Source organism: Mya arenaria, chromosome 8 (genome assembly GCF_026914265.1).
Source record: "Mya arenaria isolate MELC-2E11 chromosome 8, ASM2691426v1".
In the NCBI taxonomy this organism is placed as follows: Eukaryota; Metazoa; Mollusca; class Bivalvia; order Myida; family Myidae; genus Mya; species Mya arenaria.
The window spans coordinates 43,480,999-43,503,615 of record NC_069129.1 but is presented as its reverse complement, the minus strand read 5'-3'; the positions used below and the strand labels follow the sequence as shown (position 1 = coordinate 43,503,615).

Genomic DNA, 22,617 nt, shown 5'->3' with positions numbered 1-22,617 from the left:
TAAAAGCTGTTTATATGGGTCTATGTGTCATTAGTCCGTTTGTTAATTTATTAACTACTTGCATAATTTATTATGTCATGTGTGAAAACTGTATGAAAAATAATGATGAAGCAGGCTTTAAAGTAAATCATTATTACACATTAGCATAATGTAATTTACTGCAAAAAAACCCTTCTTTGATCCCGGTAGACATAAGCCATTGTAGAAATGATTAAATATTATAAAACATTAGGAGAAGACAGGTTTATTTCATTTATTTACTGTGTAGTAATAAATGTCTCGCGATTGTGGACCTGTGACTTTGTATGGTAATTAATTTGGACAATACGGGGATAGAAAAATACCAGAAATTATATGTATTGCTATATGGACGGTCATTGTTTGGTAAAATGAACATCACGATTCAGCGTCTATTAAAAATAAAACCACAGTTGTGAACTTCATTTTTATGTTTTATTAAGTATTTAAATATTTTTGTTGCAAATCGTGTGGTCAAAAAGTTGAATAATGATGACTTAGCTTAAAGGTGATGTTTGTAGTGAAATTTGCAAAAATGTGCTTAGTCAGAACAATTTGCAGTAACAATTATGGTGTGGTCAAAAGACTTTGATGAAATTCGATGAGTTATTAAAGCCTGAATTGTAAATGGAAGGTGTATATGTGATTTTCGCTTAAAATTTGGAAAGTCAAAAACAGTTGAACGAACAATTCATGATGTGATCAAGAATGTTAGAGGAAACCAATGGAGAGTTTCTCGATTCCATCATGGAAAGAACAATAAGTTGTTGCGGAAAACGAGCTCTATTCTTTCAGGAACTGAAAATATTTGGACTCTTGAATTGAACCTTACATAGAACACAAGGTATGATACAGTTAAGAACTTAATAACTTTAAATCTTTTATTAATTCTGTATATCAAGTTAAAAATATATGTTTTATCTTATACTTTAATACACCACAATGAATAACAGGGTTGTAATTATGGCAATGATAACAGTTATACTAATGATCATTCTTTACAATTTATTATTATTAAATTATAAGTTCAATGGAGTGCAGTATTATAACTATCAGTATTAGTATCAATATCATCATATTGTTTAACAGTTTCTTTTCTGTGATCGTTGTGCAAATAAAAATAAACATAAAGTCATTTAGTAGGAGGCTCTAATGACTCTGTTATGGATTATGTAATTAATATATATGTACATGCCTTTGTTTTGCCTATTTCGGAAATGAATTTGTGGCTTCGGTGACTATGTTGTGTATTGATTTGGCAGCTGTGTTGTTGCTCTAAGAATATGTTTTTGCCTTCTCATTTGTACAGTTATTGTTGTGGCTGAATTGAGTGTAATATCACCTTCTGATGTTATTGATTATGGCTCCCATGGCTTTTTTATTGACTTCATATATCATTGATCTTAGCAGCCTAGTTCTGGCTCCCATTTTATGACTCTGTAATTGACTTCTAATGTTATTAACTTGGGCTGTATAGCTGGCTCCCATGACTCCGTTGTTACCTTCTAATGATATTGACTTGGGCTGTATAGCTGGCTACCATGACTCCGTTGTTACCTTCTAATGTTATTGACTTGGCTGTATAGCTGGCTCCCATGACTCCGTTGTTACCTTCTAATGATATTGACTTGGGCTGTATAGCTGGCTCCCATGACTCCGTTGTTACCTTCTAATGTTATTGACTTGGGCTGTATAGCTGGCTCCCATGACTCCGTTGTTACCTTCTAATGATATTGACTTGGGCTGTATAGCTGGCTCCCATGACTCCGTTGTTACATTCTAATGATATTGACTTGGGCTGTATAGCTGGCTACCATGACTCCGTTGTTACCTTCTAATGATATTGACTTGGGCTGTATAGCTGGCTCCAATGACTCCGTTGTTACCTTCTAATGTTATTAACTTGGGCTGTATAGCTGGCTCCCATGACTCCGTTGTTAACTTCTAATGATATTGACTTGGGCTGTATAGCTGGCTCCCATGACTCCTGTCTTACCTTCTAATGATATTGACTTGGGCTGTATAGCTGGCTCCCATGACTCCGTTGTTACCTTCTAATGATATTGACTTGGGCTGTATAGCTGGCTCCCATGACTCCGTTGTTACCTTCTAATGATATTGACTTGGGCTGTATAGTTGGCTCCCATGACTCCGTTGTTACCTTCTAATGATATTGACTTGGGCTGTATAGTTGGCTCCCATGACTCCGTTGTTACCTTCTAATGATATTGACTTGGGCTGTATAGCTGACTCCCATGACTCCGTTGTTACCTTCTAATGTTATTGACTTGGGCTGTATAGTTGGCTCCCATGACTCCGTTGTTACCTTCTAATGTTATTGACTTGGGCTGTATAGCTGGCTCCCATGACTCCGTTGTTACCTTCTAATGTTATTGACTTGGGCTGTATAGCTGGCTCCCATGACTCCGTTGTTACCTTCTAATGTTATTGACTTGGGCTGTATAGTTGGCTCCCATGACTCCGTTGTTACCTTCTAATGATATTGACTTGGGCTGTATAGCTGGCTCCCATGACTCCGTTGTTACCTTCTAATGTTATTGACTTGGGCTGTATAGCTGGCTCCCATGACTCCGTTGTTACCTTCTAATGATATTGACTTGGGCTGTATAGCTGGCTCCCATGACTCCGTTGTTACCTTCTAATGATATTGACTTGGGCTGTATAGCTGGCTCCAATGACTCCGTTGTTACCTTCTAATGATATTGATTTGGGCTGTATAGCTGACTCCCATGACTCCGTTGTTACCTTCTAATGATATTGACTTGGGCTGTATAGCTGGCTCCCATGACTCTGTTGTTACCTTCTAATGATATTGACTTGGGCTGTATAGCTGGCTCCCATGACTCCGTTGTTACCTTCCAATGATATTGACTTGGGCGGTATAGTTGGCTCCCATGACTCCGTTGTTACCTTCTAATGATATTGACTTGGGCTGTATAGCTGGCTCCCATGACTCCGTTGTTACCTTCTAATGATATTGACTTGGGCTGTATAGCTGGCTCCCATGACTCCGTTGTTACCTTCTAATGATATTGACTTGGGCTGTATAGTTGGCTCCCATGACTCCGTTGTTACCTTCTAATGATATTGACTTGGGCTGTATAGTTGGCTCCCATGACTCCGTTGTTACCTTCTAATGTTATTGACTTGGGCTGTATAGCTGGCTCCCATGACTCCGTTGTTACCTTCTAATGATATTGACTTGGGCTGTATAGTTGGCTCCCATGACTCCGTCGTTACCTTCTAATGATATTGACTTGGGCTGTATAGTTGGCTTCCATGACTCCGTTGTTACCTTCTAATGATATTGACTTGGGCTGTATAGCTGGCTCCCATGACTCCGTTGTTACCTTCTAATGATATTGACTTGGGCTGTATAGCTGACTCCCATGACCTTGTTGTTACCTTCTAATGATATTGATTTGGGCTGTATAGCTGGCTCCCATGACTCCGTTGTTACCTTCTAATGATATTGACTTGGGCTGTATAGCTGACTCCCATGACCTTGTTGTTACCTTCTAATGATATTGACTTAGGCTGTATAGCTGACTCCCATGACCCCGTTGTTACCTTCTAATGATATTGACTTGGGCTGTATAGCTGGCTCCCATGACTCCGTTGTTACCTTCTAATGATATTGACTTGGGCTGTAAATTTGGCTCCCATGACTCCGTTGTTACCTTCTAATGATATTGACTTGGGCTGTATAGCTGACTCCCATGACCTTGTTGTTACCTTCTAATGATATTGACTTGGGCTGTATAGCTGGCTCCCATGACCTTGTTGTTACCTTCTAATGATATTGACTTGGGCTGTATAGCTGACTCCCATGACCTTGTTGTTACCTTCTAATGATATTGACTTGGGCTGTATAGCTGGCTCCCATGACCTTGTTGTTACCTTCTAATGATATTGACTTGGGCTGTATAGTTGGCTCCCATGACTCCGTTGTTACCTTCTAATGATATTGACTTGGGCTGTATAGCTGGCTCCCATGACTCCGTTGTTACCTTCTAATGATATTGACTTGGGCTGTATAGCTGGCTCCAATGACTCCGTTGTTACCTTCTAATGATATTGATTTGGGCTGTATAGCTGACTCCCATGACTCCGTTGTTACCTTCTAATGATATTGACTTGGGCTGTATAGCTGGCTCCCATGACTCTGTTGTTACCTTCTAATGATATTGACTTGGGCTGTATAGCTGGCTCCCATGACTCCGTTGTTACCTTCCAATGATATTGACTTGGGCTGTATAGCTGGCTCCCATGACTCCGTTGTTACCTTCTAATGATATTGACTTGGGCTGTATAGCTGGCTCCCATGACTCCGTTGTTACCTTCTAATGATATTGACTTGGGCTGTATAGCTGACTCCCATGACTCCGTTGTTACCTTCTAATGATATTGACTTGGGCTGTATAGCTGGCTCCCATGACTCCGTTGTTACCTTCTAATGATATTGACTTGGGCTGTATAGCTGACTCCCATGACTCCGTTGTTACCTTCTAATGATATTGACTTGGGCTGCATAGCTGGCTCCCATGACTCCGTTGTTACCTTCTAATGATATTGACTTGGGCTGTATAGCTGGCTCCCATGACTCCGTTGTAACCTTCTAATGATATTGACTTGGGCTGTATAGCTGGCTCCCATGACTCCGTTGTTACCTTCTAATGATATTGACTTGGGCTGTATAGTTGGCTCCCATGACTCCGTTGTTACCTTCTAATGATATTGACTTGGGCTGTATAGTTGGCTCCCATGACTCCGTTGTTACCTTCTAATGATATTGACTTGGGCTGTATAGCTGGCTCCCATGACTCCGTCGTTACCTTCTAATGATATTGACTTGGGCTGTATAGTTGGCTCCCATGACTCCGTTGTTACCTTCTAATGATATTGACTTGGGCTGTATAGCTGACTCCCATGACTCCGTTGTTACCTTCTAATGATATTGACTTGGGCTGTATAGCTGGCTCCCATGACTCCGTTGTTACCTTCTAATGATATTGACTTGGGCTGTATAGCTGACTCCCATGACCTTGTTGTTACCTTCTAATGATATTGACTTGGGCTGTATAGCTGGCTCCCATGACTCCGTTGTTACCTTCTAATGATATTGACTTGGGCTGTATAGCTGACTCCCATGACCTTGTTGTTACCTTCTAATGATATTGACTTGGGCTGTATAGCTGACTCCCATGACCTTGTTGTTACCTTCTAATGATATTGACTTGGGCTGTATAGCTGGCTCCCATGACTCCGTTGTTACCTTCTAATGATATTGACTTGGGCTGTATAGTTGGCTCCCATGACTCCGTTGTTACCTTCTAATGATATTGACTTGGGCTGTATAGCTGACTCCCATGACCTTGTTGTTACCTTCTAATGATATTGACTTGGGCTGTATAGCTGGCTCCCATGACCTTGTTGTTACCTTCTAATGATATTGACTTGGGCTGTATAGCTGACTCCCATGACCTTGTTGTTACCTTCTAATGATATTGACTTGGGCTGTATAGCTGGCTCCCATGACCTTGTTGTTACCTTCTAATGATATTGACTTGGGCTGTATAGCTGGCTCCCATGACTCCGTTGTTACCTTCTAATGATATTGACTTGGGCTGTATAGCTGGCTCCCATGACTCCGTTGTTACCTTCTAATGATATTGACTTGGGCTGTATAGCTGGCTCCCATGACTCCGTTGTTACCTTCTAATGATATTGACTTGGGCTGTATAGCTGACTCCCGTGACTCTGTTGTTACCTTCTAATGATATTGATTTGGGCTGTATAGCTGGCTCCCATGACTCCGTTGTTACTTTCTAATGATATTGACTTGGGCTGTATAGCTGGCTCCCATGACTCCGTTGTTACCTTCTAATGATATTGACTTGGGCTGTATAGCTGACTCCCATGACTCCGTTGTTACCTTCTAATGATATTGACTTGGGCTGTATAGCTGGCTCCCATGACTCCGTTGTTACCTTCTAATGATATTGATTTGGGCTGTATAGCTGGCTCCCATGACTCCGTTGTTACCTTCTAATGATATTGACTTGGGCTGTATAGCTGGCTCCCATGACTCCGTTGTTACCTTCTAATGATATTGACTTGGGCTGTATAGCTGGCTCCCATGACTCTGTTGTTACCTTCTAATGATATTGACTTGGGCTGTATAGCTGACTCCCATGACTCCGTTGTTACCTTCTAATGTTATTGATTTGGGCTGTATAGCTGCCTCCCATGACTCCGTTGTTACCTTCTAATGATATTGACTTGGGCTGTATAGCTGGCTCCCATGACTCTGTTGTTACCTTCTAATGATATTGATTTGGGCTGTATAGCTGACTCCCATGACCTTGTTGTTACCTTCTAATGATATTGACTTGGGCTGTATAGCTGACTCCCATGACCTTGTTGTTACCTTCTAATGATATTGACTTGGGCTGTATAGCTGGCTCCCATGACCTTGTTGTTACCTTCTAATGATATTGATTTGGGGTGTATAGCTGGCTCCCATGACTCCGTTGTTACCTTCTAATGTTATTGACTTGGGCTGTATAGCTAACTCCCATGACTCCGTTGTTACCTTCTAATGTTATTGACTTGGGCTGTATAGCTGGCTCCCATGACTCCGTTGTTACCTTCTAATGATATTGACTTGGGCTGTATAGCTGGCTCCCATGACTCTGTTGTTACCTTCTAATGATATTGACTTGGGCTGTATAGCTGACTCCCATGACTCCGTTGTTACCTTCTAATGTTATTGACTTGGGCTGTATAGCTGGCTCCCATGACTCCGTTGTTACCTTCTAATGATATTGACTTGGGCTGTATAGCTGGCTCCCATGACTCCGTTGTTACCTTCTAATGATATTGACTTGGGCTGTATAGATGGCTCCCATGACTCTGTTGTTACCTTCTAATGATATTGACTTGGGCTGTATAGATGGCTCCCATGACTCTGTTGTTACCTTCTAATGATATTGACTTGGGCTGTATAGATGGCTCCCATGACTCCGTTGTTACCTTCTAATGATATTGACTTGGGCTGTATAGCTGGCTCCCATGACTCCGTTGTTACCTTCTAATGATATTGACTTGGGCTGTATAGCTGACTCCCATGACTCTGTTGTTACCTTCTAATGATATTGATTTGGGCTGTATTAGCTGGCTCCCATGACCTTTTTGTTACCTTCTAATGTTATTGACTTGGGCTGTATAGCTGACTCCCATGACTCTGTTGTTACCTTCTAATGATATTGACTTGGGCTGTATAGCTGGCTCCCATGACTCCGTTGTTACCTTCTAATGTTATTGACTTGGGCTGTATAGCTGACTCCCATGACTCTGTTGTTACCTTCTAATGATTTTGACTTGGGCTGTATAGCTGACTCCCATGACTCCGTTGTTACCTTCTAATGTTATTGATTTGGGCTGATTGTATAGTTGTATATAGACTTTTTTGTTGACTTCGTATATTATTGATCTTGGCAACCTAGGTGTGGCTCTCATACCATGACTCTGTTACTGCCTTCTAATGTTATTGATTTGGGCAGCATATTTGTTGCTCCATTGACTCTGTTATTGCCTTCTTACGATATTGTTTTTGGTGTTATAGTTGTGGCTTAGATGCATCTGTTATTGCCCATTATGCTTTTGATTTATGTTTTTTGATCCGATTGTTCTTTTACAGATGTTTGACAGTACATAGTCATGGGAGTCATGGTATTTTGGCTATGAAAATGTTCATAATGACCGTATTGCTTGGCAAAAATGCTAGTAGATTTGTGTCATTGTTCAATGTGCGTGTGTGTGCGTGTGTGTATTGTCTTGTCGTTTGAGTAGTTCTCATTTTCTTTTCCTATTTTAATAATGTTGTTGCAGTTGTAGTTGTAGTTGTTATTGTCGTCGTTGTTGTTGTTGTTGTTGTTGTTGTTGTTGTTGTTGTTGTTGTTGTTGTTTTATGTATTCAGCCCTGCATTCAGTTAAGACAAACCGTGTCTTGCAGTAGCAAACTGTTTTGTTTTGCATCCCTGTTATGTCATAGTGTGTACACTGCACGCTGGGAACCAAATCACACACGTTAGCGATCGTGAGCGACTGTCAGCCGTAAAGGAAGTCGTTCGAGTTACAAAACATTATTTAAAACATCAGCATAATATAATATAATACGTTTATATGAATATACATCATATATTTTATAGGTCCTTGTGGCCGAGTGGTGAATGCGTCAGTTTTCTATTTTTTCTTGACTGTACCGGCATAGGCTCGCTCCTAACTACAGCCAGATATGTTTAGACTTTAATTGTATTATTTCTGCAATTTCGATTTCAAAGAGTAAAATGATTATAAAATAAGTGTTTTTTTCAGATGAATTACCGGGAAAAATAAATACATGTATTGGTCCAAAACGAAGAGCGAGTGTCTTTCACTGATGCATCACACATGTCAAAACAGTTTACTGTACGGGTGAAATTGTTGTTATATAAAAATCATAAACACATGATTGACATAGTTATTCCGTTTGACAGATGACATGCATATAGACAAGTTTTAGTTAAAACCGAACAACACACGAAAATAACTCTAATCCATTAAGAAAACACAACACACATTGCCATCTTTCAAATTGATACACTACTGTTATTTATCATAATTATAGGATAATTTATAATTCAATGTTTGTCTTTAGTAATTGATCTAAATAGCTGTGTCTGTCTCACGGCAAGCAGTTTAATATTTGGCTTAATTCAATTCAATTAAAGTTTTTATATATATTGGCATTGTGTTAAAGCTGCACTTTATACCATTTTTACAACTTTTTTTTATTTTTTGTCTTGGAAAGAGCAAATTTTTGCGTACATATCTGCAAAACAATGATAAAAAATTGCTGACAAAAGATCACATCGCATATTTGCATATTTCCGTTCGATAATTAATGTTTTATGGCTTAAACCGTTACTAACGGTTTAAGAAAAATGCATAACACCTTAATTTTTGAACTAAAAAATAAAAACCTGCGATCTTTTTTTGTCAGCAGTCTTATATCACTGGTTTACATGCATTTTCGCAAAGAAATGGCTCGTTCCAAGACAAAAAAATAATAAATTTCAACACGTTCAATCTGTGAGGGTGCAGCTTTAAGAAACAAATTAAATACAATGCTATATAATCATTGTTATTTTTTTGTAATCACCCCCTAAATACCATTTCGTTTGAAGGAACAATACATGATTTTTTAATTTTCATTTTTTGTTTAGTTTTGAGCTTCAATATTTTGTAGTCGTAAACCATATATGCGTTGCAACATGTATAGATGTAATAAGGAGTTGAGCAAATTTTACGAAACTTTCAGAAGATTTAATCAGATTGTCAATTAAAAAGCATTTGCATTTTTACGGAACTACGAAATAAATATATTTTTATGTCAAAAAAGTCAGTACAACATATTCAACAATATATTTTTTATTTGATCAGATACCACCGGGAACCCACAATGTATTGTTAATTAGATAGTCTGTGGCATTTTCAGACAAAAACAGTTATTTAGCCGACAGATTTCCGAGAAAATACAAATGCTTTTGGTTAAAAATCTGATAAAATCATATTTCGTTAAATTTGGTCAACTCTGTGTAACCCCCAAAACATGTCGTAAAGGATGTATGGAAAGGAAAATACTTTTGAAACGTTTTAATATTTGGCCTTCCCCACCCACTTTTGCACTGTTGAAGTCCCTAAGTCATAATCTCGATGTTAAAGCTACACTCTCAGTGATGTACCGTTTTTACAACTTTTTATTTTTTGTCTTGGAAATAGTATTTTTTTGCATGATTATCTGCAAACCAACGATAAAAGATGGTTGACAAAAGATCAGATAGCAGATTTTCATATTTCCGTTCGAAAATTAATGTTTTATGGCTTAAACCTTATTAACGGTTAAAGAAAAATGCATAAAACATCCATTTTTGAAATTAAATTTAAAATTCTGCTATCTATTTCTTTGTCAGCAGTCTTATATAACTGGTTTCCATGCATTCTCGCAAAAATTGGCTGGTTCCAAAACAAACAATAATAATGTTGTCAAAACGTTCAATCTGTGAGGGAGCACGTTTAATATCTAAAATGCACCAACACATATATGTTTGAAAATCATTTGTAACTTATATATCGAATTATGTTAACTCACTCTTAAAGGTGACCTATAGGCCCATGGGGCCGGGTGTACTCTCACTGTATAAATTATGTTATTTATTTGTATGTCACTATAATAAACAATCTACTACTACTACTACTACTACTACTACTACTACTACTACTACTACTACTACTACTACTACTACTACTACTACTACTACTACTACTACTACTATTTGTATCCTTATGATGGATTGCTTACCTTAAGTTATCATTATTGACGTGGTATGCATACTTGCTGGTTCCTTTTTGAATGCAGACTTTAAAAAATACAGAATCATTTAAATTGGTTGAATTAATATATTTGATTCATTTTTAAACAACAATATACGAGGTTCATTATTAGATTAATTATATTAAAAAAACACCTGTACAAAAATCTTCTTTGTGACAACCATGCTGCGTCGCAATAAATCGAGCTTCTTTTGTTAATTATATGTTAGTTAATTTATTTAGTAAGGGCTGCGGAAGTTGCTTTCTAAACCTGTTGGCAATTAATTTCTGGCACCTGAGGCCATGATTATAAACAGTCTCAGGTCTGAGTTCACACTCAAATTGCAAAACGCCGGATCTTCATTTCACTTCTAGGAAATGATGAAGAAATTTTCTTAATCTTTTTATTATTTGAAGTGGAACGTTATATACATTTAATTTTGGTATAAAGATGATTCATTGTGATTTACTAAAAGTGATATTATGACTTCATTTCAACTATCGTTGACACTGAAATTGCGCCTTTGCAAATGCAATCAGTAGGCGTGGCTATATGCGCATGCGCAGTTATAGCAATGTACTTAATCATTAAGAGTCGTCCTCAGAAATAAGTAACGATTCTTCACAAATTTGAAACGAAACATTTTAAAACTCTAGGGCCCCTGATTGGCTAACAATGTTGGGCAAACACTAAAGTCGGTTACAGACATTTTTACGAACTTATTTTTATATGTTTATCTTGATCATAAGGAATGAAGTATAACATCTACTGTCAATACTTTTCCTAAACGGCCAAGTTACTAAGGTGTTCCAGATCATGACTGAATAGCGTTTCAGCCATTTCTTTCAAACACATTGGCGATCCAACGTTTGTTCAGGTTTCTACACAGGAAATGGACGACTTTAGCTTATTTCATTTCGGTTTGTAGCTGTATAACTGTTTCCGGTACGGATGAAAATAAAATCTGACCAACGAGCACGCCATTCGGTATTCCTTTGGCCATTTTTATCGAAAACAACCTCGGATGTATGTGGACGGTTTACATTCTCAAAAAATGCTCGTTTTAGTCCGCTGTAAGTAGATCGCGTAGTAATTTTATTAAGCAGTTAAACTTTATGATTTAACTCTTGGAAATCTTAATTATGTTTGCAACTATGCACTTCGCTGGCAGTCAATTTAAACTGAGATCAATAAATACAACTCTAAAACACTACAATTAATTACTGATGTAATTAAAACAATACGAACTACTTCAACTGATGTACCAGCATACATCCGAGGTTGTTTTCGATAAAAATGGCCGAGGAGTTCCGAATGAAGAGCACGCATGTCAGCCGGTAACGAGTCTTGTCGAGTTACCTGCCACGCACATCGTTCCCGGAGCTCAGAAGATTTCCTATCTTGACGGAAAACACAAGATATACATATACGTATATGATCAATCTTAATTCGGTTTATTGTACATTTCACCAAACAGCGCGTGCGACTTTGTTTACTTTGCGTCATTATGATTATTAATTTTAGGTCGATGTTGACATCAAGTTTTTCGTCTATAAATCGCACTGTTGACTATCAGCTATATTCATTTCTAATTAAAAATAATGTATAAGTATACAAATGAGTTTCAATAAAATGCATAAAGTTTTTCCTTAATAGACCATACAATAAAGAAATAAGAAGTGTTACCTATGACTAATCTGCCAAAGAACACGACTTACTTTACTTATTCATAAACTAATGGCTACCAAACTCGTTTCAGGTTTGGTTTCAATGGTTTCGGCGGTTTTGAAACCTGATTCGAAAGTTTTGCAAAGTAACAAAGGAATGATTTTTATGTGTAAATTTCAATATCATGGTGGAACCTTTGCATGTAGCCATTATCTCTGAATTTCTTCAAACCAATGTTACCGCAGATGTTCGTTTGCCTAAATGTTTTTTCAACACACGTATTAGATCACTGTCCGCCATGTTGTTGTTTTTTCAAAGTAAACTAGTTTTCGGATGCAACGAACTTTCGAAGTTGCATTCGGAGCGGTTTTGATAGCTCAGAAAGAAGTTTCGGTTTTCGTAATAAAACAATATCGAACTGGTTTTGATTTTACTTGAAACTGAAACAAATATACAGTTCGTGAAACCAAAACTGGTGTATTACCAACAAATCTCCCTGACACTGATTTGTGTTCAGCAAGATCCATACAAACTAGGTACCATGTACATGTATTAACCAAAACCATACATACAGCAAATCTCCATTATTACCACGAAGTTATAATAAAATAATGTTTCACTCTACAGTATCATTCATCTGTCCAATAATACATCTGATTAACCAAGTCATCGTGAATGACTTCTGTAATAAATTATACACCGGACAGTTAAATGTACTATTTATTGGCTGTTGTCATCATTATTATAGGGTAACTGATGAGTAAACGATTCAAAATGTTCATAGCTTCCCAAAACATAATAGTGTTACACATTAATAATATCTGCCATGTGTTCCCGTTCCTGATAGAAAAATCCGACCCGAGGGCACCTGCGTTGCAAGATTACGAGGCTTGCCGAGTTACCGGCTACGCAGCGTGCCCGATGGTCGGATTTTTCTATCCGGAACGAACATACATGATAGATATTTTTTCTAGCAGACCTTAAATTACATTTTTTGTGAAGAAAATACATAAAAAAAGCGATTGTTTGTACATTTCATCAAAGAGGCGTGCGATAATGTTTACTGACGTCATGACGCGCAGTAATATGCATTCACTGCGTACGTCAAGAAGTTCCTTCAGTATCACGTCTTTATGTTTATGGTTATTTTTTTTAGTTATGAAGATATATTTGTGCCAAGTGAATGTTTATGGAACTCATCTATTGAAATCTCATAATTATGGTTTCATAAAGTATATAATAAAAGAAATGAGAAATAGTACGTCGCTGACGTCACCTGAAATGCCTATCCGTTGTGCTAGAATGATTCATCCGCATGTGGATGTAAATGTTGAGGGACACTTATGACAAGTTAACAACTCGTAGATATCAAAGGTTATTAAGATTTGCTGACAACTCTGGCATAGAGATGCTTGTGACGCACAAATGTGAACTTCGCTGTATCATATTATGTTTTAACGTTTCGCCATTTGTTACACATATTTTGGTAAAATATATAACACAAAGATAACTTTGTGTTTCTTGATGGAAGATATTTTTTCTAATTCTTAGTCTAGACTTGAGATTATTTGTAACCATAGGCCAAGAAACAGACATAATCCGTATTATGATGCACTTATAAAACATACGATTGTATTGAGAATAATCAAATGTTTAGATTAATAAACAAGTCTGCCTAATTGAGCTAATATGTAAACAACGTATACTACAATCTTGATTAACTAGAAAGCATTTTTTAGATTATATAAAAAGTATGATAAAATGTCCTACCTTATAAATAATATCACAAACAAGCTCGTTCCAGCCACATTAGTGTTTAGGCAGTTTTGAAAAACATATTACAGTTGTAAAAATGGAGTATTATGTAATGCGAATGAGACAAAGTCTTTGTTAAAACATATCTGTATGGCCGGGTTTTTTTCTTGAGGTGACAGCGCTAATTGAATACACAATATGCAAAATGTTTTTATGTGGATGACTACATAAATCAAAGAAAATGAATGTCAACATTAATTAGTAAATACATCTTAAATATTTACTTAGGGGCAGAAACAAATCAAAAACAAATAGGCGGACATTCTGGACTCAATGTCCCGAAAGTTTTAACGTAACAAGCTTAAGCAGACTATTTAACTCATCCAATTACTTAATCTTCATTTTACTAAATTAAAAACAGTTTTTCGAGATTATCATAAAGATAACTTCATTTTAAAGTCCAAAAACCCTTCTGAAAGTAAAAATCACAAAACTATACTACAGAAAGAAATATAGAGAGCTTTTCTAATTTCTGTAAAAAAGAACTTGGAAATCTTAGACCGTAATGTCATTTTCTTGAAATAGGGATGTTTGTTTTTCCAACAACTACTTATGCAAATAATGTACAGATTTTCGTCGGGCTGTGCTAGAACAGTGAAAATAAATGACTGGAAAACAATAGATTGAAAATAATATAATTGCATTACTTCAGTAATTTCATTAATGTATTTTTCCTTATACTTTGAGGCTTTAGAACTGTGTCATCATACTTTTGAATTAAATGACAATCATCCTTTTACTCAGCATAAACCCCGTTAAAACTCATTCAAAACTAGCATACATACACTTAACAACTTTCTTTTCAAATTATATTATATTTAGTTTAAACTTCATTTAATTTTACAACGATTGTGAAACAAGCTATAACAACTTATATTAATCACTCTCGTTGGCACGATGTTGCGCGAGAGTGTTGTCTTGTGTTGTGGGGGAAACCGGAGAACCAGGAGAAAACCCACTTGTCCGGCTTGGTGACCACTAACCAAATTCACATGCGCCCAGGCCAGTAATCGAACCCGACGGGTCGCCTTGGTGAGAAGCGAGTGTGCTAACCACTGCGCTAACCGGACAACCAAATCTATATATTATATTTGAATATGTTAATAGCAAATCAGTTCGATCGATTTAACGAAAACGACCAGCAATGTCTATAACGAACCAAACGGGCTTTTTTGGCGTATTTTAGCCATTAACCGAGTGATAACTCTTTTTGTACCAAATAGGATATCCGATCACTTTATGCAATGTTGGCTTTGAATTGGGGTTTTTAACATACTTAAACTCGAGGTATCTCTCTATCTGAAAAACGCCAAACATTGTTTGTTGTCAAAAACTGGAGAAATTTGAACAAAAAAGCGCCATATTTATTCAAATTAATTACTTTTTAGATTACATCCCTTTGAACTGTTTTTAGTTCAGTGTATGTATTCATTGAAAATTGATATTGGTGAAGTGTATTCATTGCTCCGCCCGCGTACTGTTTTTCAGATGCACATTGGCCAATCATGTTTCCTGGTATCAATCAGCTACTTCCTCCTCGTCTCATGTATGATTCGCAAGCTTCCGATGCCGGATGGAGTCAAAATCCATTTCAACGGTGCTAGGATGATGCACAACATTTCCGACGTACCGGGTAAGTCCTTTAACCATGTTACATATATCAAATTGAATCAATGCATATGTTAAGACTATGTACATTTGCATTAGTATAAATAAATCTCTGTTCTGTAATGTTCTTATTGTCAGTCTTAAAAGATGCACTCTTATTCCCAAATAAGATTTACCACAATAAATACAATTGTTTTAATAGACCAAAAAGAATGAATAAATGTAAAACAAAATGCTTATGAGGGGTACCGAGATTAATGTGAAAGGTACAGAGAACAAGATATTTTTACCTTTATGAAAAAATAGTAGATCACAGTAAATCTTTTTCCACTCACCAATCGTTTAATAATTTTCGCGTTTTCTGCTATTGAATTTGTTACACGGTTACAATGTTGTTATCAGTAATTAATAGTTTCCATAAATGTATTATTAAGTATGTAGTTAAAGGTTTATCGCTCAAAATTAATGTTTGTTAAACATGTATTATAGGTAGTGATTTTGAATAAGAGTGTCAATGATAAAATGTTTAGTGTAAGAAATCGTTAACAATCGTTAATTTCTCAAAACTTCTTAAGTCACTTATAACAGGATTAAGCTAAGCTCACTATTTTTGGATTTCAAAAAATTGCATTATATTGACTTCTTGAAGACTTTTAATACTTTAAATAGGCATTATCTTTATGATAATCAAAATTAACCATTTTTCATTTATCAAATTTTAATTTAAATTTGTATTTTGGCTAATTGAAATAAGTTACTTCAGCCTGTTAAGCTTAAGAAGTTTCGAGAAATTGGGGCCATTCTGTTCTGTTTATGTTGTGTTATTTTGATAGTTTCACAATATTTTCAACTTTTAGATATTCCGTTTCCATGTTTTTATTGCAAAATAAATTCGCATTTTATTCACTTAAGTTTCAAGACTCTTAATGTAATACTGTTAATAATAAAGTATGTGTTTATGATGATACCTTATTATCTGGACCTTTTCTTTTAAAAAAAAATGCGAACAATAAAATTGTATATGGAATTTGAAAACAATATATCTTAACCAAGACGTTCGTGAATATATTGACTCAATATTTAAAGTCGCGACTCATCACATTTTTACATTCAAAAAGTATTTTTCATATTAAACGCGGATAAAGGCTTATTATACAAATAATGCATAGTTCCTTCCTAAATATTTTTAAATTAAAACACAAAAAGCAAACTCAACGATGAACACGAAAATAAACACAAGCACCATCCTGGCTGTGAATGGGTAGGAGTAGTTATGCATATGGAGATGCTGAGGGACATTTGGAATATGCGGTTTATAACATTGAAAAAATATGTTTCAGGCGAACAGATTTTCTGGGAATGCATGCAGCGAGTAATGTGGCAAATGGCAGAGCAAATGGGACACAACGTCACACGAGAAACACGTGACTATCTTGATCGTCTGCTACAGATCGCCGTTGACCCATCGAAGGAACAGTTTCCGAGGATACGTAAGGAGTATCGAATGATGACAGATGACGAAAGGGATAGATTTCATAAGGCCATTCAAGCATTAAAAGAAGATACGGTAAGAATATATGTTAAATTTATTTTGGGCATTTTTGAATTTTAAACATCGTCTAAACCCAATACAAAATGACAACGCATAAAGTTAATAAGATTAAACACATTACTAACTAATGTTTGAATATGAATGATATGAATGTCTTGTTACTACAACTGATATATGATAATGTAAATTTTTTTAAAAAATGCTCTTTGGTGGTTCAAAGAGATTTGGAACAATAATATACTAATATGGAATTTTCAGCTTAACATCATCATGTGATACAGCAGAGGACAAACATAAACCGAGTTCTATATGTATTTTTATTTGCGTTATTACATCATAATACTTGTTTGTTTAAGTGTAAGATCGTAACTGGCTGGCACTGATGCTCACTTGCGATCTTACACTTAAACAAGAAAAACATATTTGTTTGTCTGTTATATCACCTTGTAATTAATCATCAACCGAAGCAATAAAGCCATAATGATGCGTTAAGTTTGTGAATTACAGACACTGGAGCCAAACGTTTACTCTGCAATTGCTGAACTTCATGCAGGGGATGTTATTCCCATGGCACATTTTGGAGCAGCATTCCCAGGATGGCACAGAATTCTTTTATTAATGTAAGTATCAAGAAATGTATGTTGATTGTAGACAGAATTATCACCGTTTTGAAAGTGGTATTCCTTATTAAAAAGTACTTGATCGCCACGCCTGAAAATGAATGTAATGTACTGTGATAAGGTTAATGTCATTCAGTCCATTGGGTAGTTGAACTAGAGGGTATGTGTTCTGTTTGTAATTGTTTCCCCTTTTTACAGTTTTGAAACAGCACTACGCCTAAAAGACCCGTCGGTATCCATTCCCTACTGGGCATCAAATCTCGACAATGAAATGGAAGACCCTACAAAATCTATTGTTTGGTCAGAACAATTTCTTGGCAATGGTGATGGTTTTGTTACCACCGGTCCCTTTGCCAACTTCAAGGTGTATTCAACAGACACAATTCTTACAAGAAATATTGGAGCGTCTGGGTCATTAATGACAAATGATGGCATTCATGGAATTTTATCTCGCAACAGAACCGCTCATATAACGTATCCAAGTGCTCCTAAGCAGTACAATTTAGAGTTGCAACATAACGCGCTGCATGTATGGATGGGAGGCAATATGGATGATTTAAGCCAGAGTGCCGAAGACCCAGTGTTCTATCTTCACCATTCATTTGTCGATTACCTATGGGAAGAGTTTAGAACCAGACAAAAGATGATAGGGATAGATCCAGAAACGGACTACCCCGAATCAAACTGGGGAGATGATAATCATGCGCCTGATGCTGCTATCGGTTTTGGAGACTTGAGAAATGTTGACGCTTTAAGCAATGTTATTGCTGATTTAGTAAAGTATGACCCTTCACCAGTTTGTACCAGGAGTCATCCTACATGTATATCGAAATATCTTAGGTGTGACTCTTCGCGTTCATATCCTGCATGTGTAAGTCTATCGCAAGAAGAACTGAATCCTCTGAAAGACAATCATGTTGAAGTTTGCGTTGAAGCGCATCTTACTAGGGCTGTTCAAAATACATTTTCAATCAACCAATACTGTGATATTCGTAAATGGGCATACATTCCCGTAAAAATAGTTCTTCAAAGACCGCCTGAGTTTACAAATTATAAAGCATTTCCAGTGCTAAATAATAAACCTGTGATGACTACTGATGTGTTTTCTACAATTTCTGTCAATAGAAATATAACAGAACATTTAGCTTCATATCCTAATTGTAAAGTGACTAGTGCAGTGGCAAGGAAAATATATGTTGAATCGTATGGGTTAAATTATTATGGGAAATACAAAGACTTTACGGTCTTAGACCAAAGACACGCGTTATCGTCAGCAACAACTTACCTCGGTGTAAAATCGCCTGAATCAAATTATACGGATGTAATAGTATATGCGTTTGACTATTGTGGACGAACGTGTCGCCCGTTCTGTCTAGATGTATCTTCAAATCCACCCAAATCCACACCTTGCTCTGGTGTTCTCCGAATCACTTCTGAAGACCCAAAACTATATGGAGATGATTACGCTGAGGCTGTTAATATGCTATGGAATGCTGATAGTCCAGATGAACTACCGGAGAATGCACCTCTTCACTTTATAACATTTTATTGTGATTACTCAGGAACCTGGCCGTGGGACGAGGAAATGCAAAGAAAAGTACATGGACCAAAGCGACAATTCAAACATGAACCAGTATTGCGTGAGTCAAATGTACAAGATGTAGTGCATCAAAAATTAGTTCAACCTGTGGTTGCAAACAAGAGACCGCCATTGAGAACGGCAAATACCCCGAGCCCAGTGGAAAAAGCAAAGACCGCTAGCCAAACCGTTCCGGAAAAGAAGAAAAAGACTGGTAATACTAATCGGCAAACATCAAGAAGAATTACAATAATACGTGCAAGACGGAAGCAATCCACTCCAAGGCCTAGAGTAGAGAAGATAAGCAATATACAAAGGACACAGCCACAAGTCAGTAGAACTCCAAATGTATTGCTCTTAGATTTAAGTGACGCCACCGGCAGACCACCTATTTCAAACAGACACCTACGACAGCCTACTAATACACAAAGTCGAGGCAATGACAGAAGTACCAGATACACTGAACCTAACACGTTATTCCAACACCGACCTATCGAAGATTTTGGACAATCATCACCAATTAATTCACCACAGAAAGGATTTCGTTTTGGCGGTTGGTATTTTTCACCATTTTTTAAATACATATTTTCTTGTGATTTCCGATTTTTTTTTGTATTTTCTTTTTGCTTTTGTTTATTATGATTCTGGTTAGAATGCTATTATCTTTCGCAAAACGGCGACCTTATTTAATATGCGAAATGTTTTGAACCGGGTTTGAATTTTAATTACGGTTTTAATGGATACGTTAAACTTAGATTTATTAACCAATGGTCCAAGGCCCATATTTAGTAAACATCTTAACGAAACATCTTAAGTCTCAATTCAGAATCAAGACCAAAACAGCAAATCATGCTTTCATTGTAACTTTTTTCCTATCAGGGCTGATGATGTAGAATAATATTTAATTTTATTTATATTTGAAATGATAAATATTATTTGAATATTCTTCATGAAAGAAATTGAATACAGATGGTTTGTCCTCGAAATAAATGATTCGGAATAGAAACTGTTCGTATTCATGGGCCCTGATGTGCTCCATTTCTATAATTCTTAGAGGTAATAAACGTTCTATCGAAAATCAAAGCGTACCCATTTGTTTTCATGTGCTCATCGGTATGATAGCTCATAAAATATAACAACAAGCTATTCGGCGCTTCTTAAATAGTAAAATGCATTTTGTCTTTCAGAAGGATGCCGACTTCACCGTAACTGTAATTTGCCCGTTCCCTGTTCGCCCTGTATGCACAAGACTAGGCAGCCCTGCCTCGGCCCGAGCCGCATGATTGCTATATGTGTCAACGGGGTCTTCATGCTTGAAACGATGTACTTTGACTTTATTGGATGAGACATGGACATCATATTCTAGTAGCTTAACTTTAAAAGATGAGACACCCAAACTATGTACTGTGACGTTAATTGACGATAATTAATAGTGCATAGCATAACAGATAGTGCTTACAGTGATTAATAGTTCAAACGTTTATCAATGAACATTCCTTGGTTTGTTTAGAGTGTGTACTTTTACATGGGTTGATAACATGTTGATAATCATTGTTGATGATGGGGGTCGACACATCAACATGGCAAATGTCGCTTGGCTGCATTAATTATGATCTATGCTATACGCTTTACAAAAAACGGACGATGCGTATTTAATTGTTATTAATTTATTTATTATATTTAATATATACTTAACATTTCTTAAGAGACCGCTAGAACTTGATAAATTATTATTTTTATACATAACAAAAGTGACATTGCCTTGGTAAATAAGCAAGAATTGCAACGTAAGAATTAATGTGCTCGTTGCTTGTTCGGTGTTAAGGTCAAATGATCATATTTGAGTAAATAATCCGAGATATTTCTGTATCGCGTTTAAGGATAAACAGTATTTTAAAAGTAATCAGACGAGTGTTGTTTGTTTTTTTTTTGCAAAAAGGACCATTTCAACACCGAACAGGACATTTTTGCATTTGTGCTTCAGTTGCAATTTGTGTTTATGAACAATGATAACGACAACTGTATGCGTGAAGTATACACCTGGAATGCATCTACGAATATGTTTAATAAAATATTCATTTGAAATGGTTTGGGTTGTTTAGTTTAAAATTATCTTGGAGTGTACTAGTTTATGCATTCCATTTTGAAGTTTCTAGATAAGTACAAAATCTCAGAGGACACAGCTTATTGAACTATAATGTTTTGGCAGAATTAAACTTAAAAATATACCGCTATGTACCCTATAAAGGTATAGTGTGATCGTATAACATTTTTATTTAAGCTAGCAATACCCTAATGAACATCGATTCAAACTATGATCAGCTTTAAATTTCATAATGTGTTTCATTTCCAGGATTCTAGACCAAAGTTTAAATATCTATTCAAACTTTAATTACCCTTCCTCGATTTCATTTGTTTCTATAAAGACGACATCACTCGGGAGACAAGAACAATTCCTTTATTTCATTTATTTTTCATCATTTTTGTTATATTCTGGTATCAGAGTAACAAGAAATATAAATGGTTTCAGAAATAATACATCATTGATCACATAGGTATTCAAACTGCACTGAAATAGCTATATGGTATTATTATTTTAACATACTGGTTTGACCGTGAAAAATGTAACATCATTGTTTTGAAGCAAACTCAACAAGTTCTAGAAAGTCTCATGACCTGTTATTTTTTTAATAATTAACTTTACCCTTTTAAAACATTACGTCAAAGAATCAAAATGCTTAACCGTCTTTTTTGAAACAACAGAGCTTGAAATTCCCAGCTAACTATTTCAGCCGTGCATGCAAGTCATAAAGTCGTCAACGAGGCTAATGTTTTGGTGTAGAAATGTATTTAATTACTTTTTAATGAAATTCAATATTCATTTCTGTAAAAAATATAAGCTAATAAAACAAAGAAGAAAAATATATTCGAACCTCTACCTGGAAATCTTCAAACGAATTTGAGTATTGTGCTTAACAACATAGGACAAATCATTAAAATTGAAGAGTTTCAAGTGGAGGTGTTCCTAAGGGGTGTGCAACCTTATGTCGTCATGCAATGAGGCTTTTTTATAATATTGCTACTAAGTTGGAGTGAATAAGATAAGTAAGTTAGATAAACTAGTGATAAATAATGATATAAAAGGTGAATATAGTAATCAATTTGCTCAGGTAAGAAGACAATTTGCGAAATAGTAACGTTTTACTTAAACTAGTAAAACCTTGTGCTTTGAACTCCCCATAGCAAGTGAGATAGATTTCATACCTTTATTTCGTCACGTTTTATTTAGTCTAATATATCATTGTTATTTAAACTCCAA

The 22,617-nt window shown here is 36.2% G+C and overlaps 1 protein-coding gene across 1 annotated transcript; it reads left to right on the top strand.

Moving 5' to 3' along the window:
• Window positions 1-21,336, top strand: LOC128244869 (uncharacterized). Its single transcript, XM_052962973.1, has 6 exons — window positions 1-862; window positions 15,428-15,572; window positions 16,888-17,114; window positions 17,607-17,719; window positions 17,918-19,851; window positions 20,486-21,336. Exons 2-6 carry the CDS (start codon window positions 15,428-15,430, stop codon window positions 20,641-20,643), a joined length of 2,577 nt encoding a protein of 858 aa, XP_052818933.1. The 5' UTR covers window positions 1-862; the 3' UTR covers window positions 20,644-21,336.
• The last annotated feature ends 1,281 nt before the right edge of the window (window positions 21,337-22,617 follow it).